The sequence below is a fragment of the Rhamphochromis sp. 'chilingali' genome (assembly GCF_963969265.1).
Source record: "Rhamphochromis sp. 'chilingali' genome assembly, chromosome: 9".
Lineage (NCBI taxonomy): Eukaryota > Metazoa > Chordata > Actinopteri > Cichliformes > Cichlidae > Rhamphochromis > Rhamphochromis sp. 'chilingali'.
The window spans coordinates 17,367,260-17,386,409 of NC_137936.1; the positions used below are offsets into that span (position 1 = coordinate 17,367,260).

Genomic DNA, 19,150 nt, shown 5'->3' on the forward strand with positions numbered 1-19,150 from the left:
TTGCCAACACTAGTCTTTATTTAAAGTTAATGTAGCCGTCTCCTGAAGCTCACTTATACTCAATAGGTAAATATAGACTACAATGCTACCAGCTGGTTGTGTACAAAATCTTCATAATTAGGCGGTACACTGTCAAAATCTTTGAAATTGCAACGTCTTTCTAGCCACTCGGCTCTGGGTACACGTACACTTTTTAGAGCAGTCCTGTGACCCACTTTAGGCTTGTGACCCACTGATTGAGATATGCTATCTATATGGAGCTATTTAAGGACTGAAGATGCTGCACAGAGGCGACAGAGCGGAAAGTTGCTCTTGGGATGTAATGATCATGACATTTCTTTACATTCGCAACACGTTAGCCAGCAAATGACTTAACAACCGTCACCGTACTGTATGTGAAGGTGATGATATTTTAAGAAACTGCGTATGAATTGAAGCTTAGTTAAAATACCAGTCCATCTCATGTCAGGATCCTTTGATTTGTACCTCAGATGAAATATAATCCCTGGAAAATGTTAGTCTTATTCACAGGTCACCTCTCTTTAGAAACAATAGCAGAAATACTCCTGCATTAAGACCAAAAGCGAGTACAAAGTAATACTACAAAACCTTCTAATGACAGTTAGAAGAAGAGAAGGATGAGCGCGCTTCAACGTGTTTCAGGAGAGAACAGAATTTTGGGGCAGTAGCGATGAGCTGCAGAGAGCTCCATAGTTGACCTAACATAGTGTTCAGGATTGTGAGTCAGTGTCCAGTTGAAATTTGGCTCCGGTGTTTGCAACCACCTGCAAATATTCCTAATCGTATTTGATGTGAAGGCTAGGCTCAGGCTATGCAGCCTGTTATTTATTTATAAATTCACATATCTGCTTATTTACTGCACTTGTTTTGTTTTTTTAGGAGCAAAGTGGTGAAACACAGATGTTTATTCTGCTTTTATGTTTTTTTGCTATCTGGTCTTAAGATTTACACCCGTGTGCAAGCCTGTTTGGCTATTCACCAACTCCTAAGGGAACAATTTGTCTGTTTCTGCAGATAAATTCTCGACCGCGTCCAGTAGTTAGTTGGCAGTTTTCTGAGGTTTGTTTTTTGTAATCTGCAGTTTTTTGCCAAGCAGGTAGGTTGATTTGTAGAGCTTTAGGAAACAGCACAGTGAGAGCGACCCAAATCAGTAAAGTCTCAGTCTGCAACATCAAAAACAAAGAAAATCTGATTTTCAATTTTTCAATCTGAGTCAAAGTGAGGAGGACTTTTTTTCTGGGGCAAAGAAGACCACTCTGATGTTGGATCTGCTTTGAGTAGTAGCTTTAAATCCAAAGATGGCCTGTAGATAAAAGTATAGCTATGACAAAGACAGTCATTTCACTCTTGTGTTATACTTGTAGTCTCATGTGTAAAACTCATCAGTACACCTTCCCCCGATATGTACCAGGGCAAAGACAATTAACTTCACATCTACTGCCGCAGCTACTTTGTCAAATTATTGATTTTTCCATACCAGACTTGAAAGAGTTTTAGTTTTCATTTCCTGCAGTATTGATACGCTGATTTGAACTGCACTTCCTTGCTCTCTTCTCTCCCCACCGTCGAGTTCGCACGCACACAGACACACATTGCAGTGCCCACACAGCCCAGCCGCCTCTCACTGACTTACTGCCTTGCTGTCTTCTTCATTTTTCTCATCCTCTCAGGTTAAACAGCATTTTTTTTAATAGTATTAGAAAGTGTACTTTAAATCAAACGCAGCTTTTGGCCGTATTATAGCCTTAATATTTTTCTCTTTTAATAAAACTCTAAACCTGCAGCGCTCTTAATGTTGTGGCACTGATTCCCCCTGGTACTTGTTTGAAATACTATTATTGCATCGAAGTATGTAACTCCTTTATTATTGCAACACTTAGTGGAAAGCCGTGTTATCTGCTGCTAGATGCGAGCACATGTAGGAGTGGGCTACGTAAGTAATCAGGCTGCCTTGAAAATTCAACAAAATAAAATATTAGTCTAAGTGTGTGTGTGTGTGAGAGAGAAACAGTTTTCATAAGAAGTGGATGACTAACCTTTCATAACAACCCAATTGTCATGATAAAACAACAAAAAAACCCAAAAATGATGACACAAAGGTGCTTAAATATTGTGTAATGAGTCCAGTTTGAAGGGTTTTGCCAGATTTGCAAAGAAGCTGTCGTGCTTTATAGGTGTGTAATGTGCATTATTCATCAACGTCAACAACAACCACGTCATGCTGATGCGAGGCAGTGCCATGGTCAGGCTGTAGGATTTGCTGGGACCCTTTTATCACCGATAGCAAACATGAGGTAAACTCACTCCTCGGGCGTCAGTCTGAAAGGATGTCTGTTATATTAATGACTCAAGCTGTGACCTTCTCTCATTTTCTTTTCTCTTTACCAAGTTTCAGATTTCGTAAAGCACGAGGGAGGCAATGTGATAGATTGTCCCAGCATAAGGCAGAATTTGTGAATTTATTTATTTTATCAGTTTGCTAGATAAATTGCTTTATTTTCCTGTTGTAAACATTGTTGAATTTCAGCTCCAGCCCCAGGGGAAATGTCTTTTTTATTTGTTCGAAATGTTCCCAGTCTTGGTTGCACCAGCAGATATAACCAATATGTAGTCTTTTTTTTTCTTTTTTTTAGCACTAGGCCTCTAACAAATATATTTATTAACATCCATTAAGGCCTTTCCTAGAAACATTGTTTTTCACTGACATCCATTTATTCCGGGATAGAGTGGACACGCATCCAGAGGTCTACACAAACAGACCTCATCCTTTTCTCCAGCCTTTGCTGATACATCACAGTTTGTATCTAGGCTCCACAATGTAATAAGAGTCCTCCGGCTTCATGCCAGCAAACTCTTCCTAACTCGGGTTCAAACAATGAGCGCTGAGCCACAGGCCCAGACGCACCAGCACCGAGGTTATAATTCATAGCACTGTGATTTAGATTCATTTACAAACTTCTAATGCAAAATGTAAATAACAATAACCTCAACATAGGCCTAATTGCAAAAAAAAAGAGCAGACAGTAGCCTTGACTCTGAGGTAAAAAAATATTTTTAAAAAAATCTCCTGACCTGGTCTGTAGTGGAGAAACAAGCCTGAGGAAATATAGCAGTCAACTGGGAGATTATTTATGTAGCAATTCCTGGCAAACATTTTACACATTTACAGTTAGGTCCATATGTTTTTGGGCAGTGACATATTTTTTTTTCATGCTCTTGTCTCGGTACACTATCACTGTGTATTTTAAAGAGAACAATATGTGATTGAAGTGCAGAGTTTAAGCTATTCTTGAAGTGAGGCCGCAAAACTGACGAGCAGATCTGGAGTTGATCCCAAGTGTTGAAATTGCATTTCATAGCTTCTTACTGGAACTTTCAATATGATGTCCAGTAAGAGAACCAAAGTGAAACTATCATAGAGACAGCAAAAACGAATCAACAGTGGCCAGCTCAGCAGCACCAAAAGGCCTGAAAGACCACAGAAGACAAGTGCATGAAGAATTAACTCCATGGTTTAAAAAAAAAACAACCCCAACTTCAAATCTAACTAAATTAACACTCTAAACTGTGCATTGTCAAAGTCTGCATTCAAGACATTCCTTCGTGAATGAAGGTTTTAGAACAAGGTGCAAACCACTGGTTATTCTCAAGAATAAGAAGGCCAGATTAGACTTTGACAGAAAATATCCAGAAGAGCTTGCACAGATCTCCTAAAAAATAATCTTTGTACAGATGAAACCAGAATGAACTTGGAAGAAAGGATGGGAAGAAAAAAATATGAAGAATGAGAGAAAAGGTTCATGATCTAAAGCACGCCCTAACATCAGACACGGGGGAGGCAATCAGAAAAGGAAGATAAAAAATAGAAGCGCTCTGTGGTATCTAAAGAAATACATGCTAAACAGGCGCTCCTCAGTGGGATTAAAAAAAAAAAACAAGTCAAAAAAGCAGAAAACTTGCAGAGACACTCTGTTAGTAAGAATTAAAAAAAAATTGATAAAATTTGTAAAAGCACAGCAAGAAACAAACTTGACCTACATGTATCGACTAAAGAGTTTTAGCAGGGTCTGATGAGGACCTTGATGAAGGAGGCAATGTTAGAGCATGGGCATGCATGGCTGCCGATGGAAGCGGGTCACTAGTGTTCATTAATGACGTGAGTGCTGATAGAAGTAGGAGGATGAACTGTTAAGTGAACAGGGCTTAAGTCTCTGCTTAGATTTAGGCAAACTCTAAAAGACTGATCACATGTTGTTTCCCAATGCAAAGCAAGAAAAGCACGAGAGAACAGGCCTTAGTGACTGTGTCTAAAAAAAATAGCTGTAATTCCCTAACAGCTAATTACTAAACCCCTTGAATTAAAGCTGAAAATCTGCACTTCAATCACGCCTTGATTGTTGGATTTAGGATCCATTGTTGTGGTGTGCAAAGGCAAAAATACAAATCCAAAAACCTGTGGAGCTAACTTTATGAGCCACACTGCAAATGCTGCACGCAGTTTTTAAGCAACTGGCTTCTTGCATAAGATTTCCCACATTCAGATGTATGTGTGTAGGCAATGTGGTCTCTCTGATTATGTGCATTGTGTGCTTCTGGGAAAAGAATGGGTCGCTGTTTGGTCTGCTGTTATTAGCCTACACACACTAAACTAGTTGGAATATATTTGGTAAATATCCCTGAAGACATTTCCTTATTTATATGAGGTATTTTGGAGTGTGTGCAATTGCATTTTTAAATATATGAACTGGCTGAAGGAGTGATTTGGCTTTCAGATTAAGATTAGGATTATATCACTCGCTCACAGTCTTTTCTCAATGTGCCAAAGGCCAAGAAACCCACCTTACAGCACTCAGAAAATGTTCTTATTAACAGAGATTTTTGAGCGACTGTGTTGCCACATGACAGAGTCAGGCTAGTGGTTTTCCTTCTGTGTCCATTTTTAGGCATAGTTAGGTTAACAGCTGCTGTCTGCTTAAATACCACAGACATGTATTTACAGCGATATCAATTTCTTACATTTTCATGCAGACTTGTTTGAATTCCCAAATTTCCCCAAAAAGGAAATTTCAGCAACCTTTAGATTTAAATCTGTTACTTTTTATGCAAGAGGATTTCTTCCGACTTTGCTTTTTGATCGTCAGTGTCTCGTTGGAGTCCCAGCCAAGGTTGCTTTAGCACATGGAGGTGAAAAAACATTCTGGAGAATCAGGTCTTGTTGCATAGAGCTCATGCGTCACACTGAGACTTGAAATTTGTACTGGTCTTACGAAAAGGCACTAAAGAATTTCATATAATCTTCTTTAATATGTTCCCCTCGGCAGCATGCTAAGCAGGCTTAATTGTCATTTCCCCCCCTCTGCCGCTGCATACGGCGTGTGCTTCGGTGCTAGTGCGGCAAAGGGATTTGTCTAAACTGACTAAGTTGATAATGATGCATCACACCTTGTGGTTTTCTGCTTCGTCCCTTTTTCTTCTTCTTTAGAAAAAAAAGATTAACCCTTATGATGAAGCGAAGGAGTTCATGACCTCCTCCCCCCCTGAGTTCTAACAGTGACTGTAGTAGCACAAATAGCAGTCATGGTTGATTACCACACCGGGGCTGAGACATGGTGAAATCTCAGCCAGACATCCAAATAGCTTTTCATTTGATTACTCTGCTTCAACTAATAGGTTCTTGTTCACAATACCACAAAGGCTTGCTGAAATTTGTGGAGTTTTTTTTTTCTTCTCAGATTTGACCTGTAAAAATCACAGTCACATTCAGGAGTGTGTTGCCCTGTAAATGAAGCCTCATTTGCCTTTGCAGCTAGCACCAGACTTGAACATATTCCTCGTGATGGCTCTCCTGAGCCTGATGCATGCATGACACACACTTTCATGCATACAAACGTACACGTGGCACAAAATTTACATCCATCCAGAAGGCGGTTGAGTAAGTCTGCACGCACAAGCCAAACTTTGACTTGGATTGTAGATTTTTTTTAAAGGCCTCATTACCTTAATGTAGGTGACAAGTACAGTGGGGGAGATAATTATTTGATCCCCTGCTGAATTTGTAAGTTTGCTCACTTACAAAGAAATGAACACTGTGATTTTTATGGTAGTTTAATTTTACTGGAAAGAGAGAATGTCAATTAAAAATCCAGAGAAAACACATTACGAAAAAGTTCTTTGCATGTCATTGAATGAAATAAGCATTTGAGGCCCTTGCAAAACATGACTTTGTACTTAGTGGAGAAATCCTTGTTGGCAAGCACAGAGGTTAATTTAGTTAGTCTGTAGTTTTGCCCACTCCTCTTTACAGAAACTCTTTAGGTTTCTTGGCTGCTGCTTCATCAGTTGAAGCTTCACCTCTATCCACAGGTTTTCTATAGGATTTAAGTCTGGAGACCTTTTTTTCATCATGCCTTTGTTGTCTTGGTGTTATGTTTTTGGTTGATGGTGGAATGCGCTGGAAGACCCATCTACAACCCATTTTGTTTAAGAGGCACAGCTGGAGCCTTTATCTCTTGTTTTGTAACACAGGAACTTTTTCCCTCCCTCTTTCTTCTCCTCCTCTTCCATTACAAAATTCTGAAGTGTTTATGGCTCAGCTGTGGAGGTGGATGAAGAGTTGGCAGACTGCAGCCAAAGAGGCTGATATGCTCATCCCTCAATTTTGGCACTTAGCAGAACCTCCTCAGTTCAGCCCATAGGCCAAGTAAATAAACCCATATCCCATTTCTTTTTCGCTCAACCTCAGTGTTTTCTATATCTATACAAGTTTGTCAGATGCCATTTCTTGAGAGTGAGAAGCGTGTTGCCATGAATCCACTGTGAAATTTTCTATTTATTTTTTGTTGAATTCTGTCAAGACATTTAGCTCCAAGTCGATATCAAACCGGCTGGGTTGGGTTCTTTCCTCAGTGGGTGACTCAGTAAAGATCAAATCCAACTCAAAGTTTTCCAGAGTCTGTGTCAGGGTCAGGACTTGCAGCACACAACTCAAGATGTTAAACTTCCTTGGTTAAATATTAGAAAACATAATGATGACACATATTTTGAGAAGCAAAAATGTTTAAATTAGTGACAGCATCTTAACCTTTGAGAAACTATTGAAGTGTTTCATTTGTGCGAGTACATGCTGTCTTCTGTAGACTAAACTTGGCGTTTGTTTCCCATTAGACATTTCAAAACTCTCTGTAAGTGTTTAAAATGACTTCACTGTGTGTTTACTTCAGCCAGCACGCCCTCCTGGTACTTTTATGCCCCCTGGCAGCTTTCTTAGTTTCAGTTGAATTAGTTTTCTTTTGTATAAAGATTTTATATGATACTTTTCCTGCTTAGTCTCAGTGTATGTGGATGGCATGAGTGACTTAGGTTCGGAAAAGTCAGGGGAAAAACCCAACTCTTATTTCATAAAGACAGTCAGATTCCAGTCTTGTGAGATGAAGCTTGGGTAGCAGGTCTAACAGTCAAATAACAATTGTTTTATTGTATACTTTAAAACAGTTTGCTGTTAGTTATTTTATGGCTCACCTGGTGGTATGGCCACATGCATTGCAATATATTTATAGCTTTAGAGGTTTGCTATTTTTTAAAAAAAAAAAGGTGAATTTCTGATTTACCATTTTTTCCCCAACTTGTGCAAGCAGGATAACATGTATCAACAGCTCAGTCCAAAGAAATCTGGTATAAAGAAATGTGCTCAGTGTCATTTTTTCCCCTCAAACACAGTATCACCATCCCATCAGCCTCATCAGCTTCAGCTGTGCTAACACACTAAGCCAGTGGTTCCCAAACTTATTTTGCTAGGCCCCCCTTTGTTTTACAAGAAAAATGTCCCCCCCCCCCCCCCGGGGAGAAACACAAAAAACACATCCTCCAACCACACACACCCATATTTTGCTCAATTGCGGTTTATTTCACACCTCAAACATTTAGTAAACAATTAAGCAAATACAAGTAAACTGCAATAAATTACAGGTAGTAATAAAATAAACTACTAACTCTAACGCTACGTCCGCACCTACACGGGTATTTTTGAAAACACAGCTGTTTCGTCCACATGTAAACGGCGTTTCGAATCACCGAAAACTGAGATTTTTTAAAACTCCTTTTTTTGCTTTTACGTGTGGACGAGGAATACAGAGTTTGTCAAAGGTATGTGCCTTTTTTCACGTCACGCTGTGCGCCACGTTATTGTTTACATGAGATGAATTGCAGAATGGGAGATGGAGACAAAATACTGTTAATCTGACTATCTGCAGGTTTTACACCAGTTACTGTCCCTCTATTTACAAAGGCAGAGGCGTTGCGGTGTGATTATTTTACATGTAGTTGCTTTTTTCCTGTGTAATAATATTCAACATTGCTATCAATACATTTTTCAAAAAATGCCTCTCTGTGCAAAATGGGTTTAAAAACATAAGCAGCTGTGGGATACTGTTTGTCCGTGATTTGAACCGGGGGAACAAATCGTGGCAGGATCAGCCTGATATTATTTGTATCCTGCTGTAACTTTACTGTATAAAGAGCCAACATCTCCAAAATGTCAGGAGTAGTTATTTATTACAAGAAGTGTTCGTGAACTAAAAATCAAGAATGTGGGATACTGTTTGTCCGTGATTTGAAGAGCCCAACGCCTGATCCCAGTAAGGGAAAACCAATTCTGCAGGGGAGACCTACCTGGCACTTGTGCAGGTGAAACCAAAGGGAAGATATGCTTCACCATATTTTCTAGTCTTTGGCTTGGAAGGAAGTTGGTTTGGAAACATATTCAGCGATGCTTCATCTCCTGCTTTGCGTTTGTGTGGGCGGCCTGTGCTAGCAGTGTCCAAGCCTTGTTTTTTTGTTTTTTCCCCTTTTCATACCGCGCCCCCCTGCAATGGCTCTGCCCCCCCCCTTCCAGGGGGCGGGCCCCACACTTTGGGAAGGTCTGCACTAAGCTAAGATGGTGTGCATAGTAAATATTTTACCTACTTAACATCAGCATGTAAGGCTGGCCAAGAAAGCTGATTCTTAGTAAGCTCAGAGTTTGGCCTCAGAAGGTTCTATAACCTATATTAATACTAACTAGAAAGCGAAAATTTCTGAAGAAATTTTAAGTGTGCCTATGCCGCCGCCAATGAGTGTAGTTTGCCATTCAAACGGCTACAGAGAGCAAAACTCAGCAGAGCAGCCATTCTCCACCATGAACTATGATAAAACCCAAACACCGCTCGCACCTCACAGATGACAGCTTACAGTTTTGTGTAAAGATGAGGTGACTTCGTACAGCCCCGATTTGTAGACGCTGTGCGCAGAGGTTCATAAGCAGACCCGACAATGTTTGCATGAACACGCTGTGAAGCATTACGTTATGGACCACTTTTCACACATAGTTGCTGTACCCAAACAGCTGGCTGTAGCTTTTCCTCTCACAGCCCGACACATACAAAAAAACAAAAAGCAGAGAGAGCACAGACTTTACACCTGAGAGGCGTGATTGCAGATGCCCCTGAGGTGGGTCCACCTCCCCTGCAGCGGCACTGCAGACCACGCCCTGCCACACACATCAAACACGTAAAATAAATATTTATGCACTTTTGCATTCACTTTTTGTTTTTTGTTATTTTTACACAGTGTTCTGAATGATTAACATAGTCTACAGCCAATCTTGTGTATTATTATACAAACTTTGGTTGTAAGATTCAGATCACTATTTAATAAAAGCTAAATATTTTATATGAGAGTAAGAAAGAAAAGTATATCTTTGTGTCCCCCTCTCCCTGTTAATGCCCTACCTGGCCCCAGGTAGTTCAATTCAACCAGGCGTTCAATTTGTGGCTCGGACTGTTCCGTTTATTCAGATGCTGGGGCAAACACCACTCCAACTCTGCTGCTGGCCCTTTGCACATCACAGTAAACACTGCGTGATTATCAACATAGTAAAATACAACAACATATATATAAAAAAAACACATTAAGCAAAAATAATCATGTTTTTACAAAATTCCACGGTCTCAGGAATGAGTATGACACAAAACTAACATAGCAGGATTACCAGCAAACTGCAGCTGAAAAGCTAATGCTTCATCTTAGTCAATTACTAAAATGAATCAGTAACATCAGTAAGCATGGACGCGGTTCAGTTGTGAGTTGGTAATATCCATTTTAAAGTTAGTGCTTAGCATCTCTTATAACACTAAATAAAGAGAATAGACAAGTCAAATACTCAAATATAAACATAATACAACATAGTTAACATAATCAAATATAAAGATCAGAAATATATAATACACTTCAAACTGCTCACACTATGCAACTAAATAGCATTAGTGCGAGGTTAAGCAACCGTCAGTACACAGGAACTACTTCCGGTAGTTATACAAAATAAAAGCGTCCCCCATTATAATCCGCTATAATGCTCTTATTGTGAAGGGCAAGCGGGACGCCATACTTCCGGTCAAACTACGTTCGCTAGCTAGCCGCGGCTAGCAGCAACATCGTGAGAAATCTCTTGCTAATATGGGATGTTTTGACAAAACGAGCAGATATTTGACGATTACACACCTACATTCTCACCTGAAAATATCTTAAAAGTTTACTTTGTGACCTAGAAACACGAATAAGAGCAATATATTAAACGAAATGGTGGCCGCCATTGTTTCACTCGGTAGAGGCGTGCTTTGCATTGTGGGATTTTGAGTTTTAAGGCAAATTTGCACTAAAATGTAAATATTTACAAAACTATAAAAGTTATGAACACCAAAAGTCATAGCATAGTAGTCCAGACCCAGCCGCACAAAATGATGTAAAATATGTAACCCTTGTGTCAAAACTGTGCGGCACATAAGCGTGGGAAAATTTTCAGGTTAAGCAACCGTCAGTACACAGGAACTACTTCCGGTAGTTATACAAAATAAAAGCGTCCCCCATTATAATCCGCTATAATGCTCTTATTGTGAAGGGCAAGCGGGACGCCATACTTCCGGTCAAACTACGTTCGCTAGCTAGCCGCGGCTAGCAGCAACATCGTGAGAAATCTCTTGCTAATATGGGATGTTTTGACAAAACGAGCAGATATTTGACGATTACACACCTACATTCTCACCTGAAAATATCTTAAAAGTTTACTTTGTGACCTAGAAACACGAATAAGAGCAATATATTAAACGAAATGGTGGCCGCCATTGTTTCACTCGGTAGAGGCGTGCTTTGCATTGTGGGATTTTGAGTTTTAAGGCAAATTTGCACTAAAATGTAAATATTTACAAAACTATAAAAGTTATGAACACCAAAAGTCATAGCATAGTAGTCCAGACCCAGCCGCACAAAATGATGTAAAATATGTAACCCTTGTGTCAAAACTGTGCGGCACATAAGCGTGGGAAAATTTTCACTAAAATATTAATATTTAAAAAACTATAGAAGTAATAACCACCAAAAGTCATAGCAACTCATTCCAGCTCCAGCCGCACACAATGATATATCATATGTGAACCTTGTCTCAAAACTGTGGGGCAAGTTACGGTCCAAAATTTCAGGCGGAAAAAGAATAATAATAATAATAATAATAAATCCGAGCAATAGTAATAAGTGTGCCTTTTGGCATAGGCACACTTAATAATAATACTAATCTGTATTCTATCTACTGTTGGTCTTATCACAGTGGTGGGTTTACTACACTGAAATTCTCATTTTTTGATTTCTAACTCCACTCTTTGATACATTGTCACTATCCATTTTAAGGAAAGTACTCCTGTGATGTGATTAGCAGTTTCAGGACTGAACCTGAGGACTAGCTGGTGGTTAGTAACTACTGAGGAGGTGCCCCAGGAACTAAATACCTTCACATCTCTTTCTTCCCCCGTTTAATTTGAAGCTATCTAAGATCTACTAATTGGAATGCTGAAATGATGCAATAGCTTCCCAATGGTCAGGATGTATGTCGTATCTTGTGGACCTTTATTTTCTGTGAATTTGTCAGTAAGATTAGAAAAGTACTATACATTCACCAGCCTTTTCTTTGCTTCCTCAATTACTTGTTAACTTAAATCAGTACTCAACCAATAATGTGGCAGAAGATCTATACATTGAGGCAAGTAGATTTAGTCAAGGCGACCATCTCTGATATTCGAATTGAGCATCAGCATGAGGAAACCCAAGGGAATTAAGTCACCTTTGTTGGTGGCAGATGTGACTGATCTCACAGTTTTAGAAACTGCTGATCTATTGGGATTTTCCTGCACAACCACAGTATGTAGAAGAGCATGTCTGAAAACACGAGACATTCAATTTTGAAGCAGAGAGGCTAAAGCAGCAAAAGACAGCAAAAGAGGAAAAATGTTGCCTGATCTGACAAATCCTGATTTCATTTGGACAATAAAGTCAGAATTGGTCAAAAGCAACATGAAAGCACTGATTCATCATGAATTGGTAGCAATAGTGCACTTTGGTGATGGTGTAATAGTGTGGGGGACATCATATTGGCACACTCTCCGCCCCAACTGATCATTGTTTAAACAACAGAGCCGACATGAGTGTTGTCCATGCCTTCGTGACCATAGAGCACCTTTGGGATGTGATGGAATGGGACATTAGCTTAATGGATGTGTAGCCACCAAAGTGCAGGAGCAGCGTGATGCTATCATGTCAATATGGACCAACATCTCTAAGAAATGTTTTCAGGACCTTGTTGAATCTAGGCCATGATGAATTAAGGCAGTTTTAAAAGCAAAATGGGTCTAAACCAATGCTAGCAAGGTATAACTTGCTAGCATTGGTTTAACCAATGCTAGCAAGGGGCGATCGTGGCTCAAGAGTTGGGAGTTCGCCTTGTAATCGGAAGGTTGCCGGTTCGAGCCCCGGCTCGGGCAGTCTTGGTCGTTGTGTCCTTGGGCAAGACACTTCACCCATTGCCTACTGGTGGTGGTCCGAGGGCCCGGTGGCGGCAGTGTCCGGCAGCCTCGCCTCTGTCAGTGCGCCCCAGGGTGGCTGTGGCTACAATGTAGCTTGCCATCACCAGTGTGTGAATGGGTGGATGACTGGATATGTAAAGCGCTTTGGGGTCCTTAGGGACTAGTAAAGCGCTATATAAATACAGGCCATTTACCATTTACCTAATGAAGTGGCCAGTGATTGTACAAATATTAGTCCATAATGTCTATACCAGTGTTTACACTGGTTTTCAAAAATGAGGTACATTTATACACTAGTCCCAGCATAACTACGTCACTTGGGGTTCTTCATAGGCTGATGAAGTATCTAAATAGTTAAAAAAGAACCACAATGGTCTCTAGTTTCTACAGTGTAGACAGAACAAAAGTAGGTGCCAAATGCAACAGTTAGAGCCCTTAAACAGTTCCTGTATTCTTAAGGACCCTTTAAACAACTAACTTTGAAACTTCCTGCTGTTCAGAGTCCTTTCAGCCCCACTGTTGACAGTACTTTAAGTCTGCCTTCATCTCAACCGCTGCTGAGCAGTGTGTGATGAGGCCATAGTCTCAGTGTCTGCTGGAGCTTTGTCCTGGTTGATCTCAGAGGGCAGACTTCCAACTTATTTATAGCTCTGCTGTGGGTGTCTGAGGAAATGCTGCAGTGACTGGGGGCAAGGCTTGTGTTTGCCTTAGTATAGGTCTCTTCCTCCCAAGCAGACAGAGCTCATCTTAGAGGGCTCGCGGGCAGCGGCGGGGTGCAGAGGGCAGTGGGTTATAAACCGTCCCAAATGGCGACAATTCAAAACATTTTCCCGCAGCCTCCGCTTTAGTAAGCACACAGGCAGCTCATTGATAGCAAGTGTTACATTCCTCCATCCCATCTCAATATCCCTGCCCAGCTCAGTGTGCTCTCTGATCTTCAGGCCTGTCCTGAAAGCTGAGATCACTTCCCCCAAGGAGTTGTAGCTCACTGCCCACTCTCCATTTCCTCTCGCATTGATGCCGTACATCTAATTTGTTCTCTTATATCATCATTCGGCCTATCCATCTGTTGACCTCATTTATTTGCTTTTCAGTTAAAGCTGTCCTTGGATCCCTTTAAACCCCGACTTTTAACCATATTAATTCAGATCGTGCCAGCAGCAGACTGCTTTCACAGCTAACAGTAAAGTGGTTGTCACTGGCAGCTGTCTTCTATCTTCTATGACTAAACAGTTTTACCTCAGTTCACATGCAAGTAAACCTGCATATTCAAAATACGATTGATTCTTTTTCTTGATCTCGCCAAAATTAAGTATTTTGTCATTACTTGTCATTGCCTGCTATTTAGATTGGGTAGCCCAGGACTTACTTTAATGGTTTCCCTTTGCCCATCCCAGACTGAGCTTCACTTTTCCTTAGCTAACCTCTTGACCTACTTCTTATTTTCCCTGATATGATTCTGTCAGCAGCCGCTTGCAGCTGAGCCTGAGGTGCTTGTTAACTCCCCCCACAGCCATTTTGAAAGCGGAGTTCACAGCAGAGCGTGTCAGCATCTACATAAACAATAGACAATAGACAGATACACCACAACTGCTGCCTGCTCTGGCTGGTGCTGATATCCCTAAACAAACAAACAAAAAAACATGATCGCACACACCGAAGAAGAGGGAAGAGAAGCAAAGAGGAAACCCTTTAACACAAGCTTGGTTGCATTTCATGAATAATTCAAAACCTTGTGACTTCTGAGAGAGAGAGAAAAAAAAAGGCGACCCTTTACACACTCATACACACACACACACACACACACACACACACACACACACACACACACACACGGTGATCACAGCGGTACAGAGCGGAGGATAAGTGGGGAGCGTGTGAATGTGCGCAGCAATATGTCAGGTTGAATTCATGGTTTTTAGGTTGAGCCCCATTTGAAGATTCCTTTCACTGCTGGAGTTGAAGAGTAGCTTTACATGTAGATGCCGTCATCCTGTTTATCCTTCTTCATCCCATAAGCCACTCCTATGCTATCCTACACTCCCCCACGTCCTGTTCGTCATGCTCTCTAGCTGACTAAGTTGTAGCTCTGGTAAAAATGCCCATTTCTGGCCTCGCATTCTGACCCAAAGAGGCTGACTCGTCTGCACAATGGCGTTACATAATCGTCTATACAACACACTTTTTAAGATAACACTGAAAATGTAAATCATCAGTCGTGCCGCGGGACTGAGGTGGGTGGATCGCTTCAGTGAGGCGATGCTGTCAAAGATGTTGGAAGAATCACCCTCAGACCACTATATTCGAAATAATGACAGGAAGAAATAAAGGAGTCTATTAGAAAAACAAACTTTGAACTCAAATGATGGAAAAACACCAGCCTCGTGATGGATATTTAAACACTGAATATCCACAAAAACAGACAAATTTTAAAGTGTCGGTTTGTTCCATTTAAATGCCATGAAAGACTTTTGCAAAATGGTAAAAACAACACTTCTCGGTCATGTATATTAAGCTAAATCTTAGTATATTATTTACCGTATGGTCCCATCTTACTACAATGCATAAAATCGCCATCTGTGTGTTTGTTTCTTTGTTCACAAACTCCTCCTAGACCATCAGGAGCTGAGCAACCAAACCTGGCATGCAGGTTTATCTTTGGTCCTTGAAGGTTGTTATCTATATCAGATCTTACAGTGCCATCAATTTGCCTAGCAACAGTTTGAAAATGGCCTGTTTTTAGAGTTTATGCACCCGTAACATCTTATAAAATTATCATCTGATGTAAGATCTAATTTAAACCCAGAAAAGCTGAGTTATGCATGCATATTGTTGATACTCTAATGCCATCACTTTGCCTGGCAAACACCTAACAATGTGCTAAAATAACCCGTTTTTACCCTTTAGACACCTACAGCACCTTGCGAAAGCATCCTATCATTTTAATTTCACAACAGTAACATCTCATTTATATCCTCAAAAGCTGAATGATACATGCTTAGCAACCACCTAGCAACGGGCTAAAATGACCCATTTGTAGCATATAAACAACATCTACTGTCTCTATTTTTGTACTTTTCTCAGTGTGATAAAGTGCCAACAGCACAAACAAGCCAAACAATACTCTAACATGGGCATTACTAGTTAGTTAACAAAAATGTCTGTAATTCTACCTTTTTTATTACCATGTTAAGCAGTTTATTATATCTTTAAATATAACTAGAAAATTATATTTCGTTTGTAACATAATAAAAAAACCGTTTTAGTTAAACGTACTATTAAAATGAATTAATTTTTTGGGGGGGAATCAAGTAATTATATTAGTTACCAGTATGCCAGTAACTGTAATATAATTAGAGGAATATGTTGTTTGGTTCAAAGTCATCTTAGTCTCTCCGTCTTCAGCGTGGTCTGGTATGTCTTAGCTTAGCACTGTGGCTTGGGTTGTGCAGCTGCAAGCATAGACTGTATATAAAAGTCTAGTTTATGTATACAGTCTTTGTTCAGAAGAGGAGACTTCAGCCTTCTGGTATCAACAAAGTAATCTTAGCTAAGCTAGCCGGTTGCCTGCTAACAGCTTGCGTTCACATATCTGCTGGGATTTTTGAACCTTGTGAAGCGAGTACTTATAAGATGTTGCTGCATGTGGTCATAATGGCAAATGTTAAGCTAGCTGCTGACAGACAGTAAATACCATAGACTCTGATAAACATCCACAGATCGTAGGCTGCTGTCTGTAAAACCACAAAAAAGCATCACTTCTGTATGATTTCCTTACAGTTAGGTAGAGCAACTGAAACGTACACATGTTAAGTAATGTAGGAATTACTCTTTCTGATGACGAATGATTTAAAAAGAAACAATTTAGCAATTTATTTTGCAGTGATTACCTTATGGGAACTTATCAAACACTGGCAATAATAAATAACATCTGCTCTGTATAAAACACAGCTTTACAAGAGGACGTGAACAAAGAGTGCTCGGGACAATGTGAAGAGCAGTCCATGTCAGAGTATTCATTAATCCCTGCCTTTATTTACACTTCAGTGACAGCTGAATACACGTTGAATGAAATATGGTTAAAAAGCTTAGGTCAGTGTTTACGTTTTCCTACTAAGTTTGTAAAATCTTGGAGACCGAGATTATTTCTTCCATTTGTTTTAACGTATTTTCAAAGCCACAGACTTTGTACTCCATCGTCTGTTTTTTGGTCACCGCTCAACAGTAAGTCCTGCTCGTCCAAAACCAAAGCTGAATGACTCAGCTTTGTTGCTTCTCTGTGTGTATATGTGTTGTTAAAGTGTTCATGTGCTGCACAGAGAGGACTTGAATTAATGTGGCTTTGAATATGCGCTGCCATTTGGCTGTGGCTAGAGTGGGCAGTTTTTCCTCGCCCTGGAAGTTTGGACTGAAGGGGGGTAATAGAGGGAGGGTAATTCAGTGAACAGGATGTTCTTTGATATCCTCCAGACGAGCTGCTTCTCTGCCACCGGCTTGCAAATACTGACCTGGATATTTAGGTGCAGCAAGTTTATGCAAAGCTGCTTCCAGGCTTGCTTCAGTGCTCATTTTGCTTTTCTTGTGTGTGTATCCATTCTCTATTGCCCTCCGTCATGTAACAACGTTCCAAAACCTAATTAGGGCCAGTGTGAGCTTCTATTGACTCACAACAGACACCGCTTCCTAATGAGACCTCAGGAATAAAGATCATTGACAAAAAAGAAGAGCTGCTTTTATTTTTCTCCCAGAAATCCTTTTAGTCTTACTTTCTTTTTCTATCTCTTTTTAGCCCCAAGGACCTGCAGCCCAAAGCAGTTTGTGTGCAAAGATGGGGTAACGTGCATCTCAAAGGGCTGGCGCTGCGATCGGGAGAAGGACTGCCCGGACGGCTCTGACGAAGAGCCTGATGTTTGTAAGTCTTTCAAAAAATAATGAGTTTAAAGGCTCAAATATGCTGTATCCAAATAAATCATCAGGTTATTGAGCATGCTGCATCTCACTTATTCAGCAGAATAAACTATCTGGCAGTTAATCATTCAGAGACAGATAACTGTTGTCCTGAGAAGAGACATTAAAGACTAGTTATGTTGCTTCTCTTTCTTGTTGTATAATAGAGTCCAGAGTGAATCATTCTGTGCTCAGGTTACTGCTTATCACATTTGATAAGAATAAGGGTGTGTTTGAGGCAGGTTAAGACAGGGAGCATTTTCACTAAATCAGTTAAAAATGCAGTGTTATGCAGACCTTACATTTTATTCAATCTCAAATTAAAAATGCGAGCTCACTTGGTCTAAAGAACATCTTCAGCTTCTCTGTGCAGAATACATTCTTTTGGCAATGTGTGAATTATGCACGTAACCAACGGTCACCAAGTGTGAAATTGGCTTGGAAATTGATCAGAACCTGCATGGGTAGATTTGTAAAATGTATCTTCCTCTGTATCCGGGGTATGCCAATATAATACTGCAGCGTTTGTTCTCTCAAACACGCTCTAACAGCAGTTGTTGACTAAAAGACCGAGATTGATGCACTTTTCGATTTATTTGGCTAACCACCGCCAGACGAGAGAAAACAATGGGATGTTCTATCAGCAAATGAGAGGAGGTCGTTCTGCCGTTGAGTAGCTCTGTCACGGCCAATTAGAAGATCTACAAAGTTTGTTTTTCCCTGGTAAATGTGATTTTCCACTAACACTCAGACCCACAGAGGACACAGTCGTGACACGAAACCAAACAGAAAGTGCTAAAAAAACAAGAAAAAAAAGAAAAAAAAAAGACAGCTCTTGTTTCAAAGTCCTCAACTAGATGTTGAGATGCTTTGAGGCCGAATCCCTGGGGTGAGGATGAAAGTAGCAGTGTCTTTTTGGTCATCCTCTGAGACTAAAATGCCTGTAGTTATCTAAGAGGACAGAGGGCTCCGGGTGGGTTGGGGAGTGGTATGTGTCTGTGTATGTGTGTGTTTTTGGAGGGGCTGACCTGGGAGAGAGAGAGAGCAACTGTGTGGACAGAGAACTGTAGCTGCAGTCTAGACGCATGAGGCTGTATGAGAGCAGGTCTGGAAGTCATTAGAGACTCGCCCAGAGCAATGGAGAAACCTGCTGTTTTTCACAACCTGCCTAGGCCAAACACACACACACACACACACACACACACACACACACACACACACACACCCTCCCCGCTTCTCATCTTGGCCTTTCTTCTTCTGTGTCTATCTGGGACAGGAAGAAGTGATTTGATCCTCTGTTT

At 40.5% G+C, this 19,150-nt stretch overlaps 1 protein-coding gene across 1 annotated transcript in view; it reads left to right on the plus strand.

Annotated features, from left to right (window-relative positions):
* LOC308403241 (low-density lipoprotein receptor-related protein 1-like) overlaps positions 1–19,150 on the plus strand; it is a 105,463-nt gene that overhangs the window by 4,032 nt on the left and 82,281 nt on the right. Inside the window, exon 2 of the mRNA XM_080892509.1 lies at positions 17,692–17,814. Coding sequence (XP_080748635.1) covers positions 17,692–17,814 — 123 coding nt within the window. The remainder of the gene's footprint in view (positions 1–17,691; positions 17,815–19,150) is intronic.